This window comes from Tupaia chinensis, unplaced genomic scaffold (genome assembly GCF_000334495.1).
Source record: "Tupaia chinensis unplaced genomic scaffold, TupChi_1.0 Scaffold143422_1, whole genome shotgun sequence".
NCBI lineage: Eukaryota > Metazoa > Chordata > Mammalia > Scandentia > Tupaiidae > Tupaia > Tupaia belangeri.
Genome location: NW_006203266.1, coordinates 20511 through 42387, shown reverse-complemented (window position 1 = coordinate 42387; position 21877 = coordinate 20511). Strand labels below are relative to the sequence as shown.

The window sequence follows — 21877 nt, the reverse complement described above, 5'->3', positions numbered from 1 at the left end:
GGGAATATGATTAGGAATGAAACCAGCCAAGAAGCAAAGACAAGCAGTATGCAGACTCTACGACTAATGATGGTCATTTAATGCAGAGGCTTGCAGATGGCAACATAACGGTCATAGGACATGGCAGCCAGGAGGTAAAATTCAGTGACTCCCAGGAGAATGAAGAAAAATAACTGAGCTATGCAATTATTAAAGGATATAGTTTTATCTCCTGAAATAATGGTACTCAGGAACTTTGGTATACTGACAGTTGTGAAGGAAACTTCTAACAAGGAGAAATTCCTGAGGAAGAAATACATGGGTGTCTGGAGGTGGGAGTCCAGCAGGGTAAGTGTGATGATGGTCAGGTTCCCAGTGATGCTGAGCATGTAGGTGATGAAGAGAAAGACAAAGATCACCATCTGAATCTGTGGGTCATCTGACAATCCCAGGAGGATAAACCCAGTTATTTCTGTGTGGTTCATCATTCTTCAGCTGCTTATTTTTTCTCCTCTTGCCAGACCTTTAGAAAAAAAATTACAAAAAACAAAAGATCAATTTAACAAATATTTAAGTGTGAAGCTGTTATTTGGCAGAAATACAAGCCATTTCCACTATCAGGGGAAATTTAAATTGGTATGATAATAACTGTTATTCCTTGATATTCACTCTTTTTGAAATTAAATTTGGTTAAGGCAAGTTAAAAAAAAATCACACAGCTTGTAGTAGTAAAATTGTGTCACCACTTTTCTGACTTCAATTACTGTTTTCCTTTCAGAGACATTCTAGGAAGTATACTTCCAGTTGAGAGCCACAGTTGTGCCATTTCTTCAATCCTTATATTAGTTTCTTTCATGTGCAAGTTTAAACACTTTAAAAATGGAAGACATTATCTGTTTTCTTTAAAGTGATGCATTTTGTCTACTATAAGCTTTTCCAGCTTCTACTGCCTCAGAGGAAGTAAAAAATACTGAAGTCATTTTCATGGTAACCTCCATTATTATAGAATAGAGGGGATAAAACTAGAAGACAATTTAAACTGCTGAGGGGAGGGAAGTGGGAAAGTATTAAAACCAAGGTTGATTGGATGTAAATCTCTTGAAATCTTTTTGATGTTTCAGCACACCTATGTTTCATCATTATGAATTTTTATTTTGTTTTCTATTAAAAACCTACTTTGTTTTCTATTAAAAATATTAAATAATTATATCAGCATTTGGTAAGAATGCAACCAGTGAGAGAGATAAAGTGTTCTCCAAAATATAAGCTTAGATTTATAAGGTTATTATAGCAAATGAGTTAATATGTACTTAAAATATTATAGTAAATGAGTTAATTTGTACTTGAAATATTTAGAAAACAATGCTTAACATTTAAAAAAAAGTAACACAAGACTTCTTTCATGGCGAAAGATTTCCCTAATCACTGAGCTAAAAACGTTTGGATTAGGATGGTGTTCTGTGTAAAAGAGTTTCTTAAACAAATAGTAATAAATATATTTAACACCAAGAGAATTACAAAAGAATTACCATCACGGATTACATTAGGCATTTTAGGCAAGTAAATCTGTTTTATTCTACTTCATCTACATGATGCTGATCTATTTCATCCTAGTGTACGTTCTTCTACCTCACTAGCACTGCATGTACCACTCATGCACAGGCATACACACACACTCCACTTCTCCCATTTTCAGCCAGGATTTGATCACATTTAATGCATGTTAGGTACTCAAAGCTTGTCAACATCTGTATGTGGCTAGTTAATTTCTCTGCTCATTAATAACAACCTTTCTGAGAGTGATTATGAAGCTCTCAATTAATTATGTGTGTCTATCTGTGTAACTATTAATAGCATTGTGAGTAGTATATTGTAATGAGACACTCCAAATCATTTGCCTTATTTCCACAACACTAGATTTAATGCCAATTGCATGTTTTCCACATGAACCTTTCACACATTCTTTCCATCCCCCACACTTGAACTGTGCCTAACTCCCCTATGAACTATTCTATTATTCTGTGCATTCTTTAAAGTATGGTATCTTATCTTCAAATCTGTTTCAGCCTAGTTCAGTATCTATTACAGTTATAATGAATTTTTAATAAATCATTGTTCTAAACAGCATTGAGTGTGTTGCATCACATGCTGCCATCAGGTGCAGTGTTCTGTCTCATAGTGTACTCTACCTCAATATTACTTAATTTTTTGTCTTTGTTTCAAGAGATTTATTTTCTCACAAAACTTAATTTATAAGATGTCCTTACATACTTTACCCAAATTACCTCTATTGAGTAAGTTCCAAACAAGTATTATATAAATCAAACTACATTTTATTGGTATATAAACTGAAAGAAAACATCATTTCTAAATGACATCATGATTTCTAAATTAATTGCCTTAAACTTCTTTATAATTCATCCTTCCAATTCCCTTTGCATCTATTCCAGTGATTTCACTCTGATTTTAAAAAGGTTTTTTTTTTTTTTTAGAGTTTTTCATAGCACCTGGAAATCACAAAGAACATTCTCATCAAATATATAGATGTGGTTTCAATTTCCAGTTTGGAGTTTCCTCAATAACTTACTGATATTGGAGAGACTCTGGACTTTAAAAATATATATTGTATTATTACCATTTCATAATGAATAACGTATCAATGCACTGTATTTTAAACTTTATTCAATTTTTTGTGTATCTGGTTTTTGTCTTTAAATTTCTATTTTAACAGTTTTGGAAGAAGAGTACCATGACACTCCTTTTCTGTGAAAGAAAGTTCTAAGAGCTGTGAGGGAAGGTATAGATATTTTAAGGGTTAATGATAGCATCACAAAAAAATTAGTGCTTGTATATCCAGTCTTCAAATACCAAGGAAACAGGCTTTAAAAACAGGCCCAGCCTCAGTGGGACAGGAGTAACTCAACACTTAGCAATGCCAGAAGCCATAGAGAAGAGCAGGTTCAGGTCTTGTGTGGACCTGTACATTTGAGATGTGCATGTATGTCCATGATGCTGGCTGACTGAAAAGTTGAGAGTATGGAGTGAGTGCTGCCTGAGATCATGTTGAGAGTGTTTATCTGTCTACCTCTCTTTCTGTCTCTTTCTCTCTCTCTCTCTCTCTCTCTCTCTCTCTCTCTGTCTCTGTCTCTGTCTCTGTCTCTTGTGAAAGAAACAAACTAAAAAATCTAGCAGTAAGTGTTGTAATATCAAGAATTTGTCACCAGAGAATCAAAATGGCTGACTAGAAACAGCCATCAAGGTTTATCTCTGGGAACAAAGTCCAAAAAAGTTTAATAAGTGCCTAAACTTCTAGCAGAGGAGCGAGGTGAGACTGATGAACTGCAAGACTGTGGAAACTTCTGGAATACTGAATTTTGGCTTAGAGATAGATCCATACTTTCTTCTGGAAGCATTGCTTGAGTTATTAAGCTTTCATTTCTTTATACCCATTTCATCAAAATAATTTTTTACTTGCATTCTTAGAATCCCTGAGACAGTCTTTGAGTCATTCAAAATAAAAATTAACAGGAAAATTTAATATTTACTAAAACTATGGCAACAAAGCATCTCATGACTTTTATTCTATAAACATCCCAATATCTTTCTCTTTATCAAGTAAATATTAGCAACAACCCTCTAAATAAATTAGATATTAGCAATTTCTTTGCTTTCCAAAATGAAGAAGATATTTTATATTAAAGGGTAGGTATGGCTTGAAGGTTTGAGGGATGTACCACTGAAAGACTGAAGAAAGACTTGTTTTTAATTATGTTTTATGTTGCATTGGATTGAATTTTTCCTTGGTAATAAATAACTTTGAAAGTCTTGTTTCTTCAAATTTTTCTGTTTCTTTAATCCTTTTTTTCTTTAGTGAAACTTCTTTAACTAACATTAGAATAATTTTACAGAGCAGATGTTCCCAGAAAAGTACTTTGATAATGTTGGCTCTGTTTTTACTTTATGCATTTAAAGAGTTAGTCAGGGTTCAGTTAAACATTAAAAAAAAAGGAAAGTGACATTGTTGTAAGCAGTATCTAGATCCGCTTCAGATTTACACTAAATACATTTCTAGCACAGCTCAATTATTCTAGGCTATGAGGACGTCACGAAGAAGCCATGACACAAGAGGTCTTTTAAGAACTTTTTTCCTGAAAGAACAGATCCCTCAAGAGATCTCATTGAGTGTTGGTAGAATCATCTTATTAGGATTGCTTTTACTGTTTTCCATAATCATTTTAAATAACTGTTTCCTGCAGAAATATGAGTAATTAGTATTTCTTCTTTTCAATAATGACAGGTAGTTTCATTCTTAGCAATTATACTGGTGTTCATGGAAACAAATTGAGGAAAAAGAAAGCACTCCAAGTCACAATTAATAATATTTTTAAAATAACAGTCATATTTCTAAGTCTTTATGATGAATATCTTTCATAAACGCACATGTTCAGTTCATGAATTAGTCATCTAAAATTTAAACAAAAATTAGTAAGTAATAAAATTAAGAGTATCAAAACTTACTATTTTTTTTCCTTTTTTTTGGAGAGGTTTTCATTATAAGGAGCGTGCGTTCGCCAGACAGGTAAGAGAGTGACATAGAGACAGAAAGTGAGAAATCACCCCCCAGTGGGGATGGATGGTCATGCCGCAATCCCTTCTCCTCCATTCTCCTCTCGGGATCTTGGGCATGCACGTACATGCGCCCAGCGTGTTTTAAGCCACCAGGTCCAGGATGCGAACCGCGGTGGACTACGTGGGAGTTCAGTGACATAGCTATTACGCTAACTGCTGGTTCCCAAAACTTACTATTTTTTATGACCTTATTAAGTTCAATTTATTATCACTGGAAATATATGGGCTTTGCCATTAGAGAGACTTGGATTAAAAATATAAATGGGCCAGTAAATAAATTTGTGACTTTGAGTGAGTTGCTTAAATTTTTTAAGCTTTAGTTTTTTTTTTTTTTTTTTTTTTTTTTGGAGAGATTTTCACTGTAGGGCGCGTGCGCTCGCCAGACAGACAGAGAGAGACATAGAGACAGAAAGCGAGAAATCACCCCCCAGGGGGGATGGTCACGCCGCAATCCCTTCTCCTCCATTCTCCTCTCGGGATCTTGGGCATGCACGCACACGCGCCCGGCGTGAGTTTTAAGCCACCGGGTCCGGGACACGAACCGCGGTCGACTACATGGGAGTCCAGCGACATAGCCATTACGCTAACTGCTGGTTCCCAAGCTTTAGTTTTCTTTTAAAAATAGAGTTAAAATTTCGAGTCTTTCTGACAATTATTTGAAATAGGGTAGGTAAAAAAATCATGTACATGAATCATGTGGCACTTATTCTTTAAGAATAGCTTTGTTATTTACTTATTTTATTATTTATTTACTCATTAATTTATTTATTTGACATGTACTTGCCATAGACAGAGAGAAAACACCCCCATTGGGGCTTCCTCACGTTACAATCCTTCTTCATCAATTTCTCCTTTCTGCCAGGATCAAGGCACACACACATAGGAACCTACCCCGCTTTTCAAGTCACTGAAGCGATAGATCAAACCACAATGAGCTGTGTGGGATCCAGCTCCTTTAATCACTGTGCTACTGAGCTGGCTTTGTGTTATTGATTGTATTTTCATTTATTTGAGACTGACATCCAATTTTGGGAAGGATATTTATAGTAGTTTTGATTTATTAAAGTGTTGTGTATTCCAATGACTGAAGAATTTTTTTCTTAATGACTAACCTCAACCCCACTTTATTTAAGAAAATGAAAATAAATGCAAGACAATACCATTATTTTGAATCTGACCAGGAAAATAAGGAAGCTAATACATATTTTATCATATTTAACCTCATAGCACACTGATAAAACTTTTTTCTCATTCCAAATGAAGAACTGAGGCTCAGAGAGATTAAGTAATTTATATTACTCATAAAGCTAACGAACATCAAAGATAATCTCAGACTATTTAAAATTCAAGTCTACACTCTTAAACACAATTCAACATAGGCTATATTAGCTCAAACACAGAGATGCTCATTTATTGCATTTAATTGAGAATGAATAATTGGTATAAGTAAATGAAACGTACTAACCTTTTTATATACTTTTCAATATGTTAACTTTCAAAATAGAAGCCAAATATATCCTATTTAATTCAATTAAATGTTGCCCTATTAAGTAATGGGTCAACATTAAGATTTGAGACTTCCATTGCCTTCCTTTTTTTTTTATTTTAACTTTCTTTTCATATTATTTTACTTCCATTCACATTTAATCACTGCACATCTTTATGGCATGCAGAATTGTTTTCTCCAGCATGGATGCAGTGTATGTCAAGTAAATCCATTGCCTTCTTTTTGTCTCACTTACCTCTGGTTTCTGAATAGTTTCATTGGCACTCAGAATGACTGGGTAGTAAAAGATGACCAAATGCCATCATGGTAATTTGCATCACATTTCTGTTAACATTTTCGCTCTCATTAAAAAAAATTACTTTTATTGTCAATGTTTTAGAATTAATTTTCCCATTTTCTCCATAATGGATATATTTATGTGATTACAAAGATGAAACAAGAGCAAAACTATGACAGTAAAAACATTAGCATATAGTTAAAATTGTGTGGCATGGTTTCTACATAGACTTATGCAGCATAAGTTACTTAATGCTTTAGCCTATCTGCCAATGGCTCAAGGGGATTAATTCAGTGAATCAAAATTGCAAGAAGAGGAATGTACCCAAAACACTAAGGAATATAAAATATAATACACATTAGTATTTAAATTGGAAAGGGAAACATGGGGGACAGTGTCCAATAAGAAACAGAAGAAAATAACAACAAATAAATAGAAACACTAAGTGTGAAGTTTTTTTTCCTTGGCATTAGTTTTGCAGACAAAGATAGTAACCCAATATCTTAATAAATAATTTCTAGCTCTACTCAATACTGTATGCCATTTTTTAAACTGGGAACCTACTACATTGTCCTAAATAGATTCATTATCTCCATTATCTTTATTCTCCTTCTTTAACAACTTTTACCTCTGTAATTCTGTTGATAATTTATACTATTTTTTCTACTTCCTGTTGCTCATTAGCAAGGGCAGCTGAAGAATCTTATTCTGATTGATTAATGTCATAATTTCTATTCTAAGAATAATATTAGAAGTTAACCTTTTTCCTGACTAGACATAATAATATAAACATGCACAAATTAGATAATGTGTATAAAAACAGATAATAAAATGATGCAGGTACTTAATAAAAGCTATGCAAAATTTACATAGAGTAGGCACTTTGGAGACTTTTAAAATTATTTATTTCTTTGATGACAGTGAGAGACACATAGAGAAAGACAAAGACAAGCATACTCGAGAATCTCATGCTGCAACCCTTCTTCCCTTACCCCAGGATCATGGTTTCCATGCTTAACTTATACAGGCCTGCTAGAGAATTGAATCTGTGGTCTTCCGTATGGATCCACCATTACGTGAGCGAGCAAATTACACTCTGGCATCAAACCAGCTCTGTGTGTATTATATTGGCTACTATAATTCAAATTTCTCAGTTAAGTTACTCAGCTTTTCTGAAATCAGTTTAAACATTTCTGAAAACAAAACAGATATCTATGCCCATTTTGCCATATAGCTATAACAATAAAATAAGATAAAGAGAGAACATACAGGGACCAGTAGTTGATGTAATGGCTATGTCGCTGGACTCCCATGTAGACGACCGCGGTTTGATTCCTGGACCCAGTGGTTTAAACTCAACGCCGGGCACATGTGCGTGCGTGCCCAGGATCCTGAGAGGAGAATGTAGGAGAAGGGATTGTGGCATGGCCATCCCTCCTGGGAGGTGATTTCTTGCTTTCTGTCTCTCTGTCTCTCTGGCGAGTGCATGTGCCCTATAGCAAAAAACTTCTCAAAAAAGAAAAAGAATAAAAAAAGAGAGAGAAAATACATAGTCTAGTATATAACACAGAATCAAGAAGTGTTCTCTATATTAAACAGCTATTATTATTTAGGACATTTCAGTTAGACTTAGAAATAATGGTTACTTAAATATTTATAGCTTTATACATATTTAAAAACAAATACAAACAAAAAGAGCATAAAAATCTAGAAATAATAGATGCCTTCAGGATAACTAGGGAATAAATAATACTATGAACTTCAAATTACTTTTAAATAGGAAAATCAATATCCTCATCCATCAGATGAGTGGACTTAGACATATACTTCAGAGAGTGCACTAAAATGTTTTTTAGATATTAAATTTATTTCATATCTCATGAAAATTTCAAATAAATCATAACATTAATAACAAAAAAGAGAAAACTTAAGTCAGGTAGGCAAAACAGTGTTTATTCCTCCATAAACAATTCTGTTATTCAGAAATATTGGTAAAATGATTTATGTTCTATAGTCACTGATTTGTCACTCAGAATTGTAAATCAAAGATTACATTTATCCTACAGATAGTCTAAAGGAAGACATAATTAGTAACTTTCAGGTTAAAAATAAAGTTTAAGAAAATGACCTTAGCATTTCAGGGAGCCGAGAGATGGATATAGAAGGATGGTAAATAAATTAAAATGTCATTTTTGGGGACAAGCAGATGGCATAATGGTTATGTTGCTGGATTCCCACATGACTGACTGAAGTCCCAAACCTGGAGTCCTGAAAGACACCAGGCGTGTGTGCATGCATGACCAAAATCCCAAGAGGAGAATTAAGAAAAAAGGACTGTGGTAAGGCCATTTTCCCTGGGGGGTGATTTCTTCTGTCTCCTTGTCTTTCTGTTTCTCCAGAGACTGCGCATGCCCTATAGCAAAAATCTCACTTCAAAAAACTTTCTTTTTCATTTTTCTTCATTAAATATTTACAGTGTCATACATTCATATTAATATCTTTTCATTTGTTTTTATAAAACACTACTTTATGAACCAAGGTTTTAAAGGATTCTTTTACTTGCTGGTTCCTCAGGGTGTAAATGAAAGGGTTCAACATAGGGGCAATTGAAGTGTTGAGGATAGCTACTCCCTTGGTCAATGAGGCTCTTTCTTTGGCTGAAGGCTTGATGTATATGAATATGCAGCATCCGTAAGAGATAGAAATGACGATCATATGGGAGGAGCAAGTGGAGAAAGCCTTTTTTCTCTGACTGGCAGATGGGATTCTGAGAATGGTGCGAATGATGCAGATATATGACAGAATCACTAAAGCCAATGTGAACAGTAGAATAATTATAGCAAAGTAGAAACCCATCATCTCTAAAGCCCATGTGTCTGAGCATGAGAGTTCTAAAATGGGGAAATAGTCACAAGAGAAGTGATCGATGACATTGGAAGCACAAAAATCTAACTTGAGGATAAGCATGAGCGGTGGGAAGATGGTCAGAAACCCTCCCAGCCATGAAATGAAGACAAGCAAGGTGCAAACTTTCTTATTCATGATGGTGGTGTAGTGCAGAGGCTTGCAGATGGCAACGTAACGGTCATAAGACATGGCAGTCAGAAGGAAAAATTCAGACACACCCATGCAGATGAAGAAAAATAATTGAGCTAAACAATTGTTATAGGAAATGGTCTTGACTTTAGTTATTATTGCCCTCAAAAACCTGGGGATGGAAACGCTGGTGAATGTTATTTCTAAGAAGGAGAAATTTCTGAGGAAATAATACATAGGCGTCTTCAGACGAGTGTCTGTCAAGGTGAGGATGATAATGGTTAGGTTTCCAGTGATACTTAATATGTAAGTTATAAATAAAAAGATAAAAATTACAATCTGAAGACTTGGGCTATCTGGTATTCCTAAGAGTACAAACTCTGTAATCCTTGTGCAGTTTTTCATACTTAATAGTTTTCCTTTAAATAAAATCTGTTTGTGAAAAAAAGAAAACAAAAGGATAGTATAAGTGAAATGTAAAGAAATCGAAGATTTAAATATTTGGTAATGACAGCACCAGTGAAACACAGTAACAGGCCTCTTTTCCAGTGCAATTTTTGCAATATTCCCTTATTCTTTTTTTTTTTATTTAATTTGATAGAGGGTGAGTCCCCTTGCCAGAGAGAGGCAAATAATGGAGAGGGAGAAAACACCCAAATATGGGGCAGAGTCAATCACCTGAAAAGGGGGCACAGTCACATCTCAATCCCTTCTTTTTTATTTTCTATGCTATTGGAATTTGGGTATACATGCACAATCGCCTTAAGTGTTTGTCAAGTCACTGAGGCTGGTATTTACATTGTCCATGTGGAATCTGGCTCCCTATACAGCTAGGTATTGGAGCCAACTCCCACTCACTCCTATTAAAGTAAAAAGACTGTACACATCCTCTATTAAAAATAAAGAAAACCTATATTCACAGATGTATGTTCAAAGCCCACTCATCAATGACCTGACATAAAACCTCTATGTGTAAACAAATTTTCCACATATACAATACATTTTTGAGCAATAGATTTCGACAATAATATTTATTGATTAGTATTTTTAATATTGAAACATTATTTTCCAATTCTCAAGGCTGCCTTCAGGACTAAAATATTCAATCAAATTTGATGCCATTGGGAAGCAGCAGTTAGCGTAACTTCTATGGCTGGACTCCCATGTAGTCGACTGCGGTTCACGTCCCGGACCTGGTGGCTAAAACGCACGCCGGGCGTGTGTGCGTGCGTGCCCAAGATCCTGAGAGGAGAATGGAGGTGAAGGGATTGCGGCGTGACCATCCCCCCTGGGGGGTGATTTCTCCCTTTCTGTCTCTGTCTCGCTCTGTCTGGCTGGCGAGTGCACGCGCCCTATAGCAAAAATCTCTCCAAAAGATAAATAAATAAATAAAATTTGATGCCATTTACAGAATTACATACTTTATTGGGGGAAATTGATGACTTAGCCACAATTTCTAGGCTTCCTAGTAGCTTTGACTATCTATATTATTAATATACATAGACTTTTATTTTGACTATTAGAATTAAATGTGTTTGCAGTCCAGAAATAGAGGAATTGTGATGGCTTGTTTGTAAATAAGAGTAAAGCAATTTATGGGAATGAAAACAGAAGCCAGAGAAATTAATTAAAACTCAGACAGAGTTCCATGTTACACTTTTGTAAAATAATGATCCATTTATATATTTTTACATTCATTATTTAAATTAACATTTTTTTTTTCTACACTCACTTTGACTTTTCAGTCTTAAATTTGACTAAGGGCAAGAAGAAACTCAGGAGGGAATGTTGTTACCAAAATTAATCTTGAAGGCTAAATAATTATAATAAATTGAATTTTTTTCAGGATTTAATGTGTTGAAAGCAAAGAGCTCTAAAACGTAATTTCATTCTTTTCTTATCTTTAGTAGGCAGCATTCTGTCTGATATAAATTCTCAATAATATTGGTTGTATTGCTTTCTACAGCATGAGCTTGGTGAGTCAGCATGTGATTATTATCAAAGACGGTATTGCACATTTTTTTCTTTTCATTTTTTCACAATCAACATTCTTGTAAACATATTCATATTTTTCATCATTGAGATGTCATAACTGCTAGCAAATCAAAATCAAGAGACTCCTACTGTGGCTTGAAAAATGCTAAAAAATATTAAATGTAAAATTAATAATAATAAATATTCAATAATTTATAGAGATTTTTCTGTAATTTATATGACAAACTTCAGGATGGGAGTAAAACGAAGCTATATTTTAAAATATAGAACATGTCTACTTCCTGTTATGTACAATAATACCACTCAGGAATATAAACCCAGATTTTTCTTTACTTAAAATATGAGCTTAGTGCATTCATAATACAGTTCAAGAAACTCTTTTTTGTCATGTAGGTCATCCTGCCAGTGTCTTTACCTTAAAGCTTGTCACACTGTGAAAATGCAGGTTTAGCTGTATGTAAGATTTCAAGAAGCCTCTATCAGAAGCAAAAATAAAATTATCTTTTATAATTTCATGAAAAAAATAAATACTACTTTGATCTGAACTCTTGAGAAGTTATCCTTGTAATCCTTGGAGTTCTTTTAGTAGATTTCTGAGGAGTACCTCTGTAAGAGACTGGAAGAAACCATTTTAAGTTCTCTACATAAGATAAAGATGGAGTTTTACACAACGATAACACATTTTTACCTTCTCTGGTCACGCTAAAAATACTTGACTCTATAAATCCTTGAGACAGTACAGTTCAGATGGAGGCCAAGAACGATATAAGAAGAATTAAGTTCAAAAGATGCAGTGATGTTATGGCACCCCTTTCTGAAAAGCCAAGCAATATATTATAGTAAGATAAAAGCAAAAGGGTACCAATCAGCTTATGCAGTCAAACAAGTTTCCTTTTCTAATGTGCTCATGGCACTTGGTCTACACTCAAGAGATATTCTCAATTCCCTAGAGACAGGTTAAATTCATAACCAAACTATTGCACAGTGAACCCTTCTTTGATGGCATTACCTATGTTTTATTCACTTATACAGCTCCGGTAACACAGAGCAGAATGAAAGCATTTTAGTATCTTTTAAAATTAGAAGAGTACAATATGAATATTCTTTTAAAAATTTATGATAGAACTACTACATGACCCAATGATCTCACTGCTGGGAATTTACTCAAAGGACAGGAAATCACTCAGAAAGATGCTTGCACATACATACTTATTTCAACATTATTCACTATAGCTAAGGCTTAGAATCAATCTAAGTACCCCAAAACTAATGACTAGATTTTTAAAAATATGGCCCATATACACTACGTAATACTATTAAGCCATAAAGAAAAGCAAGACTCTGTCATTAGATACACTGTGCGAATATGTAGAGTTAATGATAAGTAAAATAAGCCAGACAAAACCTGTATGTCCCTGTTCTATATATACCAAACATCTGCACTCTATGGCAGAAATTGAAATATTCAAAGACATAAAAGGAGAGAGGATAAGTGAAGATATCAGGAGGTTATGGGAGAGGAGTGGATGATGAGGGACTGGTAGAAGGGCCTCAGGAAAAAGCACATTAAACAGATAGAAGAATGTAGGTTCTTGTTGAAAATGATGTACATTGGAATATCCTTGATTTGATTTAAAGTATGCATGCTTTGAAAAACATATTGTATGCCATAAAGATGTACAACAATTAAATGTATATTTTTTAAAAGATAAGATAAAATATAAAAAGGAAAAATCTTAGAAGAGTACATGAAACTTTTCATTTTTTAATATTAAAATTACCATGGTGATTGTGATAAAACATGTGCCATTAAGGAATATAATATACTGCTGTATAGTAGTATACAGTTGTATATTAAATGGCCTTTATGTTTCCAACCAAGCCTCCACTTTCCCTCAACTATTGAAATAAATAAGTATTGAACATTTATTGTATGTTGTATCAATGTGTTTTATATGTATTCAGACACACACTAACATTTATACACCAGAAGGAAATAATTTTTATGTAGAAAACTTTATCAAAGTTTACACAAAACATTCTGCAATTTTCCTTTTCAGGTTAGTAGATGAAACTTATCCGTTTTATCAGTTGCATAGAACACCAGAGGAGACATATAGTCTAATGATTTCATTGTTGATTAAGATTTAGGGAATTATTTCATTAATAATTTTTAGTCATTAGGTACAATTAGACAATGTATGAAACTATAAGTAGCTAAGGTATAGTTTGAACATTTTAATATTTGTATTTCTGTTCATGAAGTGCCTATTAATAACATACATTCACTTTCATGTATATCTTATAAATATGAACACTTGGTGTGAATTACTTGTTCCAACCTATTTTCAGAACCTACTTTTTTAAAATCGTTTTAGTGTTGTGATTCGATACCAAAAAGTGGAGTCCATCAAGATTATTTGTGACCTATTTTTCATAGGAATTTTTTTTAAACCTTCTCATTTATATATCTATTTTAATTTTACTTCTATGCTTTAGCTTTTTACATTTACATCTTTAATTCATATAGAATTTATTCTTTTTGTGAGGTAACGGTCAATTTATATTGCTTCTTTAAAGGATAATAAACTTCCTTAAAACCACTAGGACATAAATATCATAAGAGCTTGGACAGTGAGTTGTAAAAAGCACCAATGTCATGTTACGCTCTGTAAGCCATGTTGCTAACTCATAGTTCCCACTAATAAGATCTACAAGGAATCTTTTGGATGGAGATGAAGCTAAATCCATTGAAATATAATCTTGAACTTACACACTTCTTACATTTCAAGGGGAAAAAAGATATTTCAGTGTCTTTGACATAAGTAATTTGTTTTAACTTAGATCAATCATATGAAGTTTATTCAAATGACAGATATTAATTTACATTTGGATTTCACAATGGGCCAGTGAATGGTTAATTCCGGAACTGGAAAAATTTTTACCCAGTTCAATGATAAGATTATCAGAAACCTGTACTTATAAGAGTACATCCTCTTTTCAACACGTTTATGAATTACCTTAAAGACATAACACTTAAAGTACATATTTTTTACAGGGCTTTGTAAAGCTCTCTTTTCTCCTAAAGTTTATACTGTTATTCATTTCCAAGTACTCATATATGTTTGTTTCCATTAAAATCTACCTAATTTTGGTAGTTGGTTAATTCCTATTTATGTTAGATCACTGGGAAAGCCATGACATATATTTCTGGGTTTTCCTATGTAAAAAATGCGTCATGACTTTCCTGACGACACAGTATATGTAGTGCCACTTAGAGTTTTCCCCACTCAAATTGTTTGTGATGTGTCATCTTTTTTACTCATATTGCATTTACATTACAGATGGCAGTTTGTTAAGAATTTTTGCATCTGAGATATTGTATTATAGTTTTCTTTTCTTTTTCTATTTCTTTTTTGAATCAATGCTATTAATGTCCATTCAATATTGCCTTCATTTGTTATTTTCCCAGCATGAATACACTGTATAATAGTCCAGTCAAAGATATTACCATTCACACTATCATCAACAGACAATTTTCCATTTTTGTGTCCCTGAAATATTTTGCTTTATTCTTTTTCCTTTTGATACCCTCCCTCTTATCCTCCCCCATTTTTCTAGTTTCAAATTTGGATAATGCTAATCTCGCTAAATGAGTTGGTAAATTTTCTCTACTTTTGTATTTTCTGGAAGAGATGTATAGATTTGTATTAATATCTTCCTTAAAGGTTTCGTAAAAATCACCAGTGAAAGTATTTGAACTTGGAGTTCTATTTTTGGAAGGATATTAACTGCACATTCAAATTTTCTCTTTTTTAAAAAATATTATTTTCAAATTAATTTCACATTCTACATAAAGTCCCCATAGTGATACATATAATTTTTTTGTCTTAAATTTTTAGAGATACTCACAATATTACATTTTCTTTAGTAAGTTTTGGTACTTATAACATTAGGAATTAGTTAATGTCACCTAAGTGTGTATTTTGCAGTTGTTGGCTGAAATGTTTTATAACTGTCTGTAAGGTCCATTTGGTTTATGGTATCCTGCAACGTGTGCGTCTCTTTGTTTATTGGGTGTGTAGAATAGTGAGTATGGGATGTTGAAATTCCAACAATTAGTGTTTTGAAGTCAATCTCTTTCTTGAGGTCCAACCTCTTTATGTTAGCTACTGGGGAGCCCCAGTGTTGGCTGTGTAATATTCATAATTATATCTTTATGGTGTATCTTTCCCTTTCATATGATATAATGACGGGACCAGCAGATGGCATAATGGTTACATTGCTGGACTCCCAGGTAGTCGACTGCTGTTTTAGTCCTGGACATGGTGGCTTAAAACTCACGCTGGGCATGTGTGCAAGAATGCCCACGATCCCAAAAGGAGTATGGAAAAGAAGTGATTGTGGTGTAGTAATGGGGGGTGGGGGGAGGAGATGATTTCTCACTTTCTGTCTCTCTGTCTCTGTCTCTCTTAAAAAGTACTCTCTCTCTCTTTGTCTCTTTTTATTCATTTTAGCTTGAAGTCTCTATTGTCAGATATAAGTATTGTGACACTTTTTCGGTTTCCACATGCAGGAAAGACCTTTTTCAAGCCTTTAATTTTCAGTCTATATATCTTTACCAATTAAATGTCTTTCTTGTAAGTGGAGTAGAGGGCCCCTTTTAAAAAATCTTTTCAGCCACTCTGAAACTATCACTGCTATATCATTTCAGAACATTTTTGTCACCTTAAGATGTAATTCCATATCCATTACAGAGTCATTTCTCTCACCTCTGCCCAAGGTAATTGTTAGTCTATTTTCCATTTCTATGAAATTGCTTATTAAGAACTTTCATTTTTTATTTGTCTGTGTGTGTGTGTTTCACATTTTACTTCTTTTTCCCCCTTGCTTCTCTCCCTTTCACCCCTGCTGTTTTGCGCCCTCCTCCAACACTGTCTCTGGCATCCAGAGTTGCTCTCCATGCTTTTATGCCATCCAGTATTTCAGTTTCTGCCATAGAATGAAGACATTTAGTAGAAATTAAATGAGAACATAAAATGTCTCTCTTTTATAGTCTGGCTTCTTTGCTTAGCAGTAAATCTTCCTTATTTCACATCAATGGAATCACGCAATATGTGAGCCTTGCTTTCTGGTTTTCTTCAGTAGCATAATATTTTCAAATTTTGTCCACATTGAGTAGCATGTTTCAGTACTTCTTTGGCATTTATGGCTACTTAATATCCCATTCTGTGTGTGTGTATTTGTGTATGTGTGTATACACTAGATTATTTTCAATCCATTTACCCTTTGATGGATATTTAGGTAGCTTCCTCTTTCTGGCTATTACGAATGATGCTATTAACATTTGTGTACGTATTTTTGTGTAAACATGTGATTTTTTAATTCCTAGAAAGAAAAGCAGTCATATGTTAACTTTATACTTAATTTTCATGTAACTGCCAAAAAGTCTTCCACAGTACCTGTACCATTTTACATTGCCACCAACAATTTTTAAAGCTTTCAATTTCTATGTATAATCAACACACACATCTTTCTAGTCTAATCTACATACATATATATTTAGTAGCTATTGTAGTGATGTGGTATGGCACGTCATTGTAGTTTACCTTAGTGATTAATGCTCTTGACCATCTTTTCATGTACTTATTGCTTTAATACACATACACACACACACACACATATATATATGCAATCTTCATTGGAGAAACGTTTGTTCTATTCCTTTTTACATGCCAAAATTTTGATCCTTTTATTGCTGAAAAGTAGGGGATATTTTATATAAAAATATAATAAAAGATTACAAGATTTGTACAAAAATAACTCCAAATAATTTTATGAAGACTTAAATAAAAACACATCTTATATTCATGCGTTGGAAGACAATATTGTTAATTAATCTGTCTGTACTCTTTAAATTCGTTTACAGATTAAATGCAATCCTTCAAAATAGTCTAACTGCAAATTTTGCATAAATGGACTAAATAATCCTAAAACTTACATAGAATTGAAAAGGGCCTTACATAGCTGGACAATATTGAAACAGAGGAGCAAATCCGAAACACATACTTTTAAATTTCAAAACTTACAACAAAGCTACAACACTCAAGGCAGTGGGATACTAGTGTAACAATAGTCATAGATCAAGACGATAGAATTGAAAGTCTAGTGATAGTCCAACACAGTTATGATCAATTACCTTTCCACAAGAATGCTAAAATCATTCAATTAAAAAATATTAGTCTTTTAAAGATGGATGCAAGATTACTGATACCCACCTTACACCACATAGAAATTAAACATCAACTCAAAAGAAATCCAAGACCTTAATAGAAGAGTTAAAAATGTACATTTCTTAAAAGGAACCATAAGTATACATTATAATCTCAGATTAGGCAATGGTTTCTTAAGTATGACACCAAAAGCTAAAGCAGTAACAACAACAAATCAGTGTTTGACTTTATCAGAATTACAACATCCACATATGAAGGATACAATAAAGAAAGTTAAAAAAAAATCTGGAGAATTCAAAAAAATATAGCACATCATATATCTAATAAGGGTCTACTTATTCTCAAGTACTTATTAGAAAAAGAAAATTTGTTAATGGAGGCTTTCAGGAACTTGAATATAACATGGACTCACTCTCTTATATTTGCTATGTGTATAAATATAGATGAGAATTTTGGCTTAAATATTATAAAACATATCAAAACAAAGTGTAAACTTAAAATACATCCATTCAAGTTACATCAATTATAGTTGCATTACAAACAACTTAATGGATTTTTTTCAGTCATATTTCTCTGATGGCTTATTATATTTGATATGCAATCCTGTATATTTTACGAATTTTTTTATAGGTCACTTTTTGTTTTTTGAGAGGTTTTTGCTATAGGGCGTGTGCATTCGCCAGACAGACAGAGAGAGACAGAGAGATAGAAAGCGAGAAATCACCCCCCAGGGGGGATGGCCACGCCGCAATCCCTTCTCCTCCATTCTGCTCTGGGGATCTTGGGCACGCACGCACACGCGCCTGGCGTGAGTTTAAGCCACCGGGTCTGGGACTCAAACCGCGGTCGACTACATGGGAGTCTAGCGACATAGCCATTACACTAACTGCTGGTCCCTATAGGTCACTTTTTAAATCTGTCTCTAGCACTCTTTTTTAAAAAGACATTAAATATATGGGTGTGTGTATATAAGTGAGCAGAGAACAAGGCTTAAGAAAAATTATGTTAAAACCTCTTTCCTTCATCCCAGTATCCCGAGGTTTAACAATTCCCCTCAGTTGGTGTTTTTCAATATTCTGGAGTCATCTCCTTGAGTCTCATATTCACTGTCATGACTGTATTTCAACTCACAAAATACATCTTAAAAACACCAGCCCTCTAACTTCTCTTCCTGACTCCAAACATCTAAAATCTCATCTTCAGTACATCTAACAGAGCAATTCTCATAAAATAAAAATATCATTATATAACTTCTTAGATAAACAATAAAAAAAGAGCTAGTAAGAATCACCTGCCTTGGAAACATCTGCTGTCCATGTTTCTGGAGTGTAATACAGCGTTTATTGAGAGTTTAGTCTGAGCCAGACAGAGATCTCGAATCACTTTATGTATACTGCTTCATTTTATTCCCAAATAAATTTATAAACTACGAATTGTTATTACTATTTCATCTATTTTATAAATAGGGATATTTGAAAACACAGAGTTGGAGAAACTGGATGAGGCTCAGATGTATATTCACATTTAAATTCTGGATGACTATATTAAAACTCTATACTCTGAATTATCATTATATATATCCAGAGTAGTGTCTGTGATAGGGTAGACTTATAGTGAATGGATGCCAAATTGATTAATGAACTAGTTACATCTAGTCAGACAAATTCATACATAATATGTTAAATATAATTCAAATAGGTCATCTTGGATAGGTTTGTTTTGTTTCTTGAGGGAGTGAATACGACGTTTCATAGAGTAGATATAATTTGACATCTGTGTTGAAACTTGAAGAGAGAATTTAGCATAGCACAGAAAAGACTGTAAAGAGAAGGGGAAAATATATCATATTGATTGATTTGGTTAAGATGCTATGAGAGATGGGGCAGGCTGCTTGCGGCTAGAAGGCTGTGCTGCAGAGACCCATGGCTCAAACCCTCCCTGACTCACCTTTGAACTCTCGGGTGTGTTGATTGGGACTTTGAGAAGACCTTGTGCCCCTCCCCTCTCCATCTGGACATCATTTCCAGTGCAGGGAGACTGGACTGCAAAGAGACTGATTTATCCTCTGCCACATACGTCTAAATTCTAAGACTTCAGCATTTTTTGAAGCACACTCTCCCTTCTGTCTTCCTGAATTAAAGCTGGGCAGCTCAGTCTTGGACACACCTATTCTCTAAGAAACTGGGAGGACTTTAAATCATCCGAGACCAGTGACAATAGCACAGGTTGCCGATGAGCATCAGGGAGGTAGAGCAGCAGAGAGATCACCATCACCTCCCCCTGCATGCCTTTGAATGCTCAGAATTAACTCAAAGAATTTAGGAAGGAACATAAAAATCACCATATGACTAGAAACCATCACAGAAGCAGAATGTATGTGAGCAACCAAGAAAATATCTCTCTCCAAGGGAAAACATGAATTCTTCATCATCTACAGACAACACAATAGAACCCATGTAAATGTCAGATAAATAATTTGAAATATTTACTGTGACAAAACTAAATGAGATGCAAGAGAAAAGAGACAATGAGCTCTAGAAGATGAGAAAGTCCTTTCACGATTTGAAAGAAACAATAGACATCAATAATAATAATAATAATAATAATAATAATAATGCTGTGAGAAAATTGGGCCCAAAGGGTGGTGTAGTGGTTAAGACACTAGAATCCCACAACCATGGTTCCAATCTGGGACCAGGCAAATTGAAACAGCAGGTGCATGTGGGTGCATGCCCAGGATTCCAAGAGGAGAATGGAGGAGAAAGAACTGCAGGTGTGGCCAGCTCCCGGGAGGCTGATTTCTCGTTTTCTATCTCTCTCTTTCTCTGTCTCTCTGGCAAGTGCATGTGCCCTATAGCAAAAATCTAAAAAAAGAAAAAGAAAAAAAAGCTATGAGAAAATTAATTCAAAGACATATTAAATAAACTTAGAACATGATTAAACAGCACTTACTGTTTTCTCTAATATGTTAATTATTTTTCCTCATTTTTTGAAAAAGAAGAAAATCTTTTGGAGTGTATCCTTGAAGGCTTGTTTCACTTGCTGGTTCCTTAGAGTGTAAATAAAAGGGTTTAATAAAGGTGCCACTGAGGTGTAAATAACAGCTACACCTTTGGATAAAGTCACCCTTTCCTTTGCTGATGGCTTCATGTAAATAAAGATACAGCTGCCATAGGTTAGGGAAACGACGATCATGTGAGAGGAACAAGTAGAAAAAGCTTTGGTTCTTTTCTGGGCAGAGGGGATTTTTAGAATGGTCTTGATAATGTACGTGTAGGAAAGAATCACTAACAGAAATGTAATCACCAGTGTTACAACCGCAGAGACAAATGAAATCAGTTCTAGCAGATGAGTGTCTGAGCAAGAAATCTGCAAGACAGGGGATGTGTCACATATGAAATGATCAATTTCTGTGGAGGCACAGAATTCCAGTTTCAGTCCCAAGACCAGCGGTGGAAACGTAATCAGAAAGCCAGCTGTCCATGAGCTGAGTACAAGCTGGTAGCACAGTCTGTTGCTCATGATGCTGGGGTAATGTAGGGGTTTACAGATTGCTACATAGCGATCAAAAGACATGGCAGCCAGCAGGTAAAATTCAGTAACGCCTAGCAAAAGGAAAAAGAATAACTGAGATGCACACTCATTGTAGGAAATGACTCTGTTCTTAGTTATTATGGTTTTTAGGAATCTGGGGATACAGATAGTTGTCAATGAGATTTCCAGGAAGGAGAAATTTCGGAGGAAAAAATACATTGGAGTTTTGAGACGGGGATCCACCAGCGTAAGGAGGATGATAGATAGGTTTCCCATCACGCTCAGGATGTAGTTGAGAAAGAGAAATATGAAAATCACAAATTGCAGTTGTGGGTCATCTGTCAATCCCAAGAGGATAAATTCTATTTCCTTTGACTGGTTCTTCATGTCAAATTTGAGTCCTACTAAACAGACATAGAAAAATAACTCTAAAAGCAGAAATAAGTATGGTTTACAGCTACATATATAGAAAAATCTGCAGAAATGTGAATGGTTTTAAAAAGTTTATCCACATTGATAAGGCACATGATCACCTAAATTGTAGCATAGAGATTAATCTAAGCATTCTCTAATTCATTGTTTTATTAAGCCAGTTATCTTTAGATCACTAAGTTATTCTTAAAAAAAATCAAGACAATTTTGTCACTGTCAATTCACATGAATTACTTAGATATTTTTATCTATAAA

At 34.2% G+C, this 21877-nt stretch overlaps 2 protein-coding genes and 1 pseudogene across 2 annotated transcripts; all 3 read right to left on the bottom strand.

Moving 5' to 3' along the window:
• Positions 1–467, bottom strand: part of LOC102485424 (olfactory receptor 6C1-like) — a 926-nt pseudogene extending 459 nt beyond the window's left edge.
• Positions 468–8894: 8427 nt separating this feature from the next.
• LOC102478727 (olfactory receptor 6C3-like) lies at positions 8895–9833 on the bottom strand. The gene has a single exon (XM_006163867.1). The coding sequence runs from the start codon at positions 9831–9833 to the stop codon at positions 8895–8897; it is 939 nt and encodes a 312-aa protein (XP_006163929.1).
• A 10805-nt stretch (positions 9834–20638) lies between these two features.
• LOC102478286 (olfactory receptor 6C6-like) lies at positions 20639–21577 on the bottom strand. Its single transcript, XM_027766431.1, has one exon. It carries the CDS (start codon positions 21575–21577, stop codon positions 20639–20641), a length of 939 nt encoding a protein of 312 aa, XP_027622232.1.
• Positions 21578–21877: the final 300 nt, after the last annotated feature.

Coding starts and splice junctions, on each gene's coding strand:
- LOC102478727 (XM_006163867.1), bottom strand. CDS start 9,833: ATGAAAAACTGCACAAGGATTACAGAGTTTGTACTCTTAGGAATACCA.
- LOC102478286 (XM_027766431.1), bottom strand. CDS start 21,577: ATGAAGAACCAGTCAAAGGAAATAGAATTTATCCTCTTGGGATTGACA.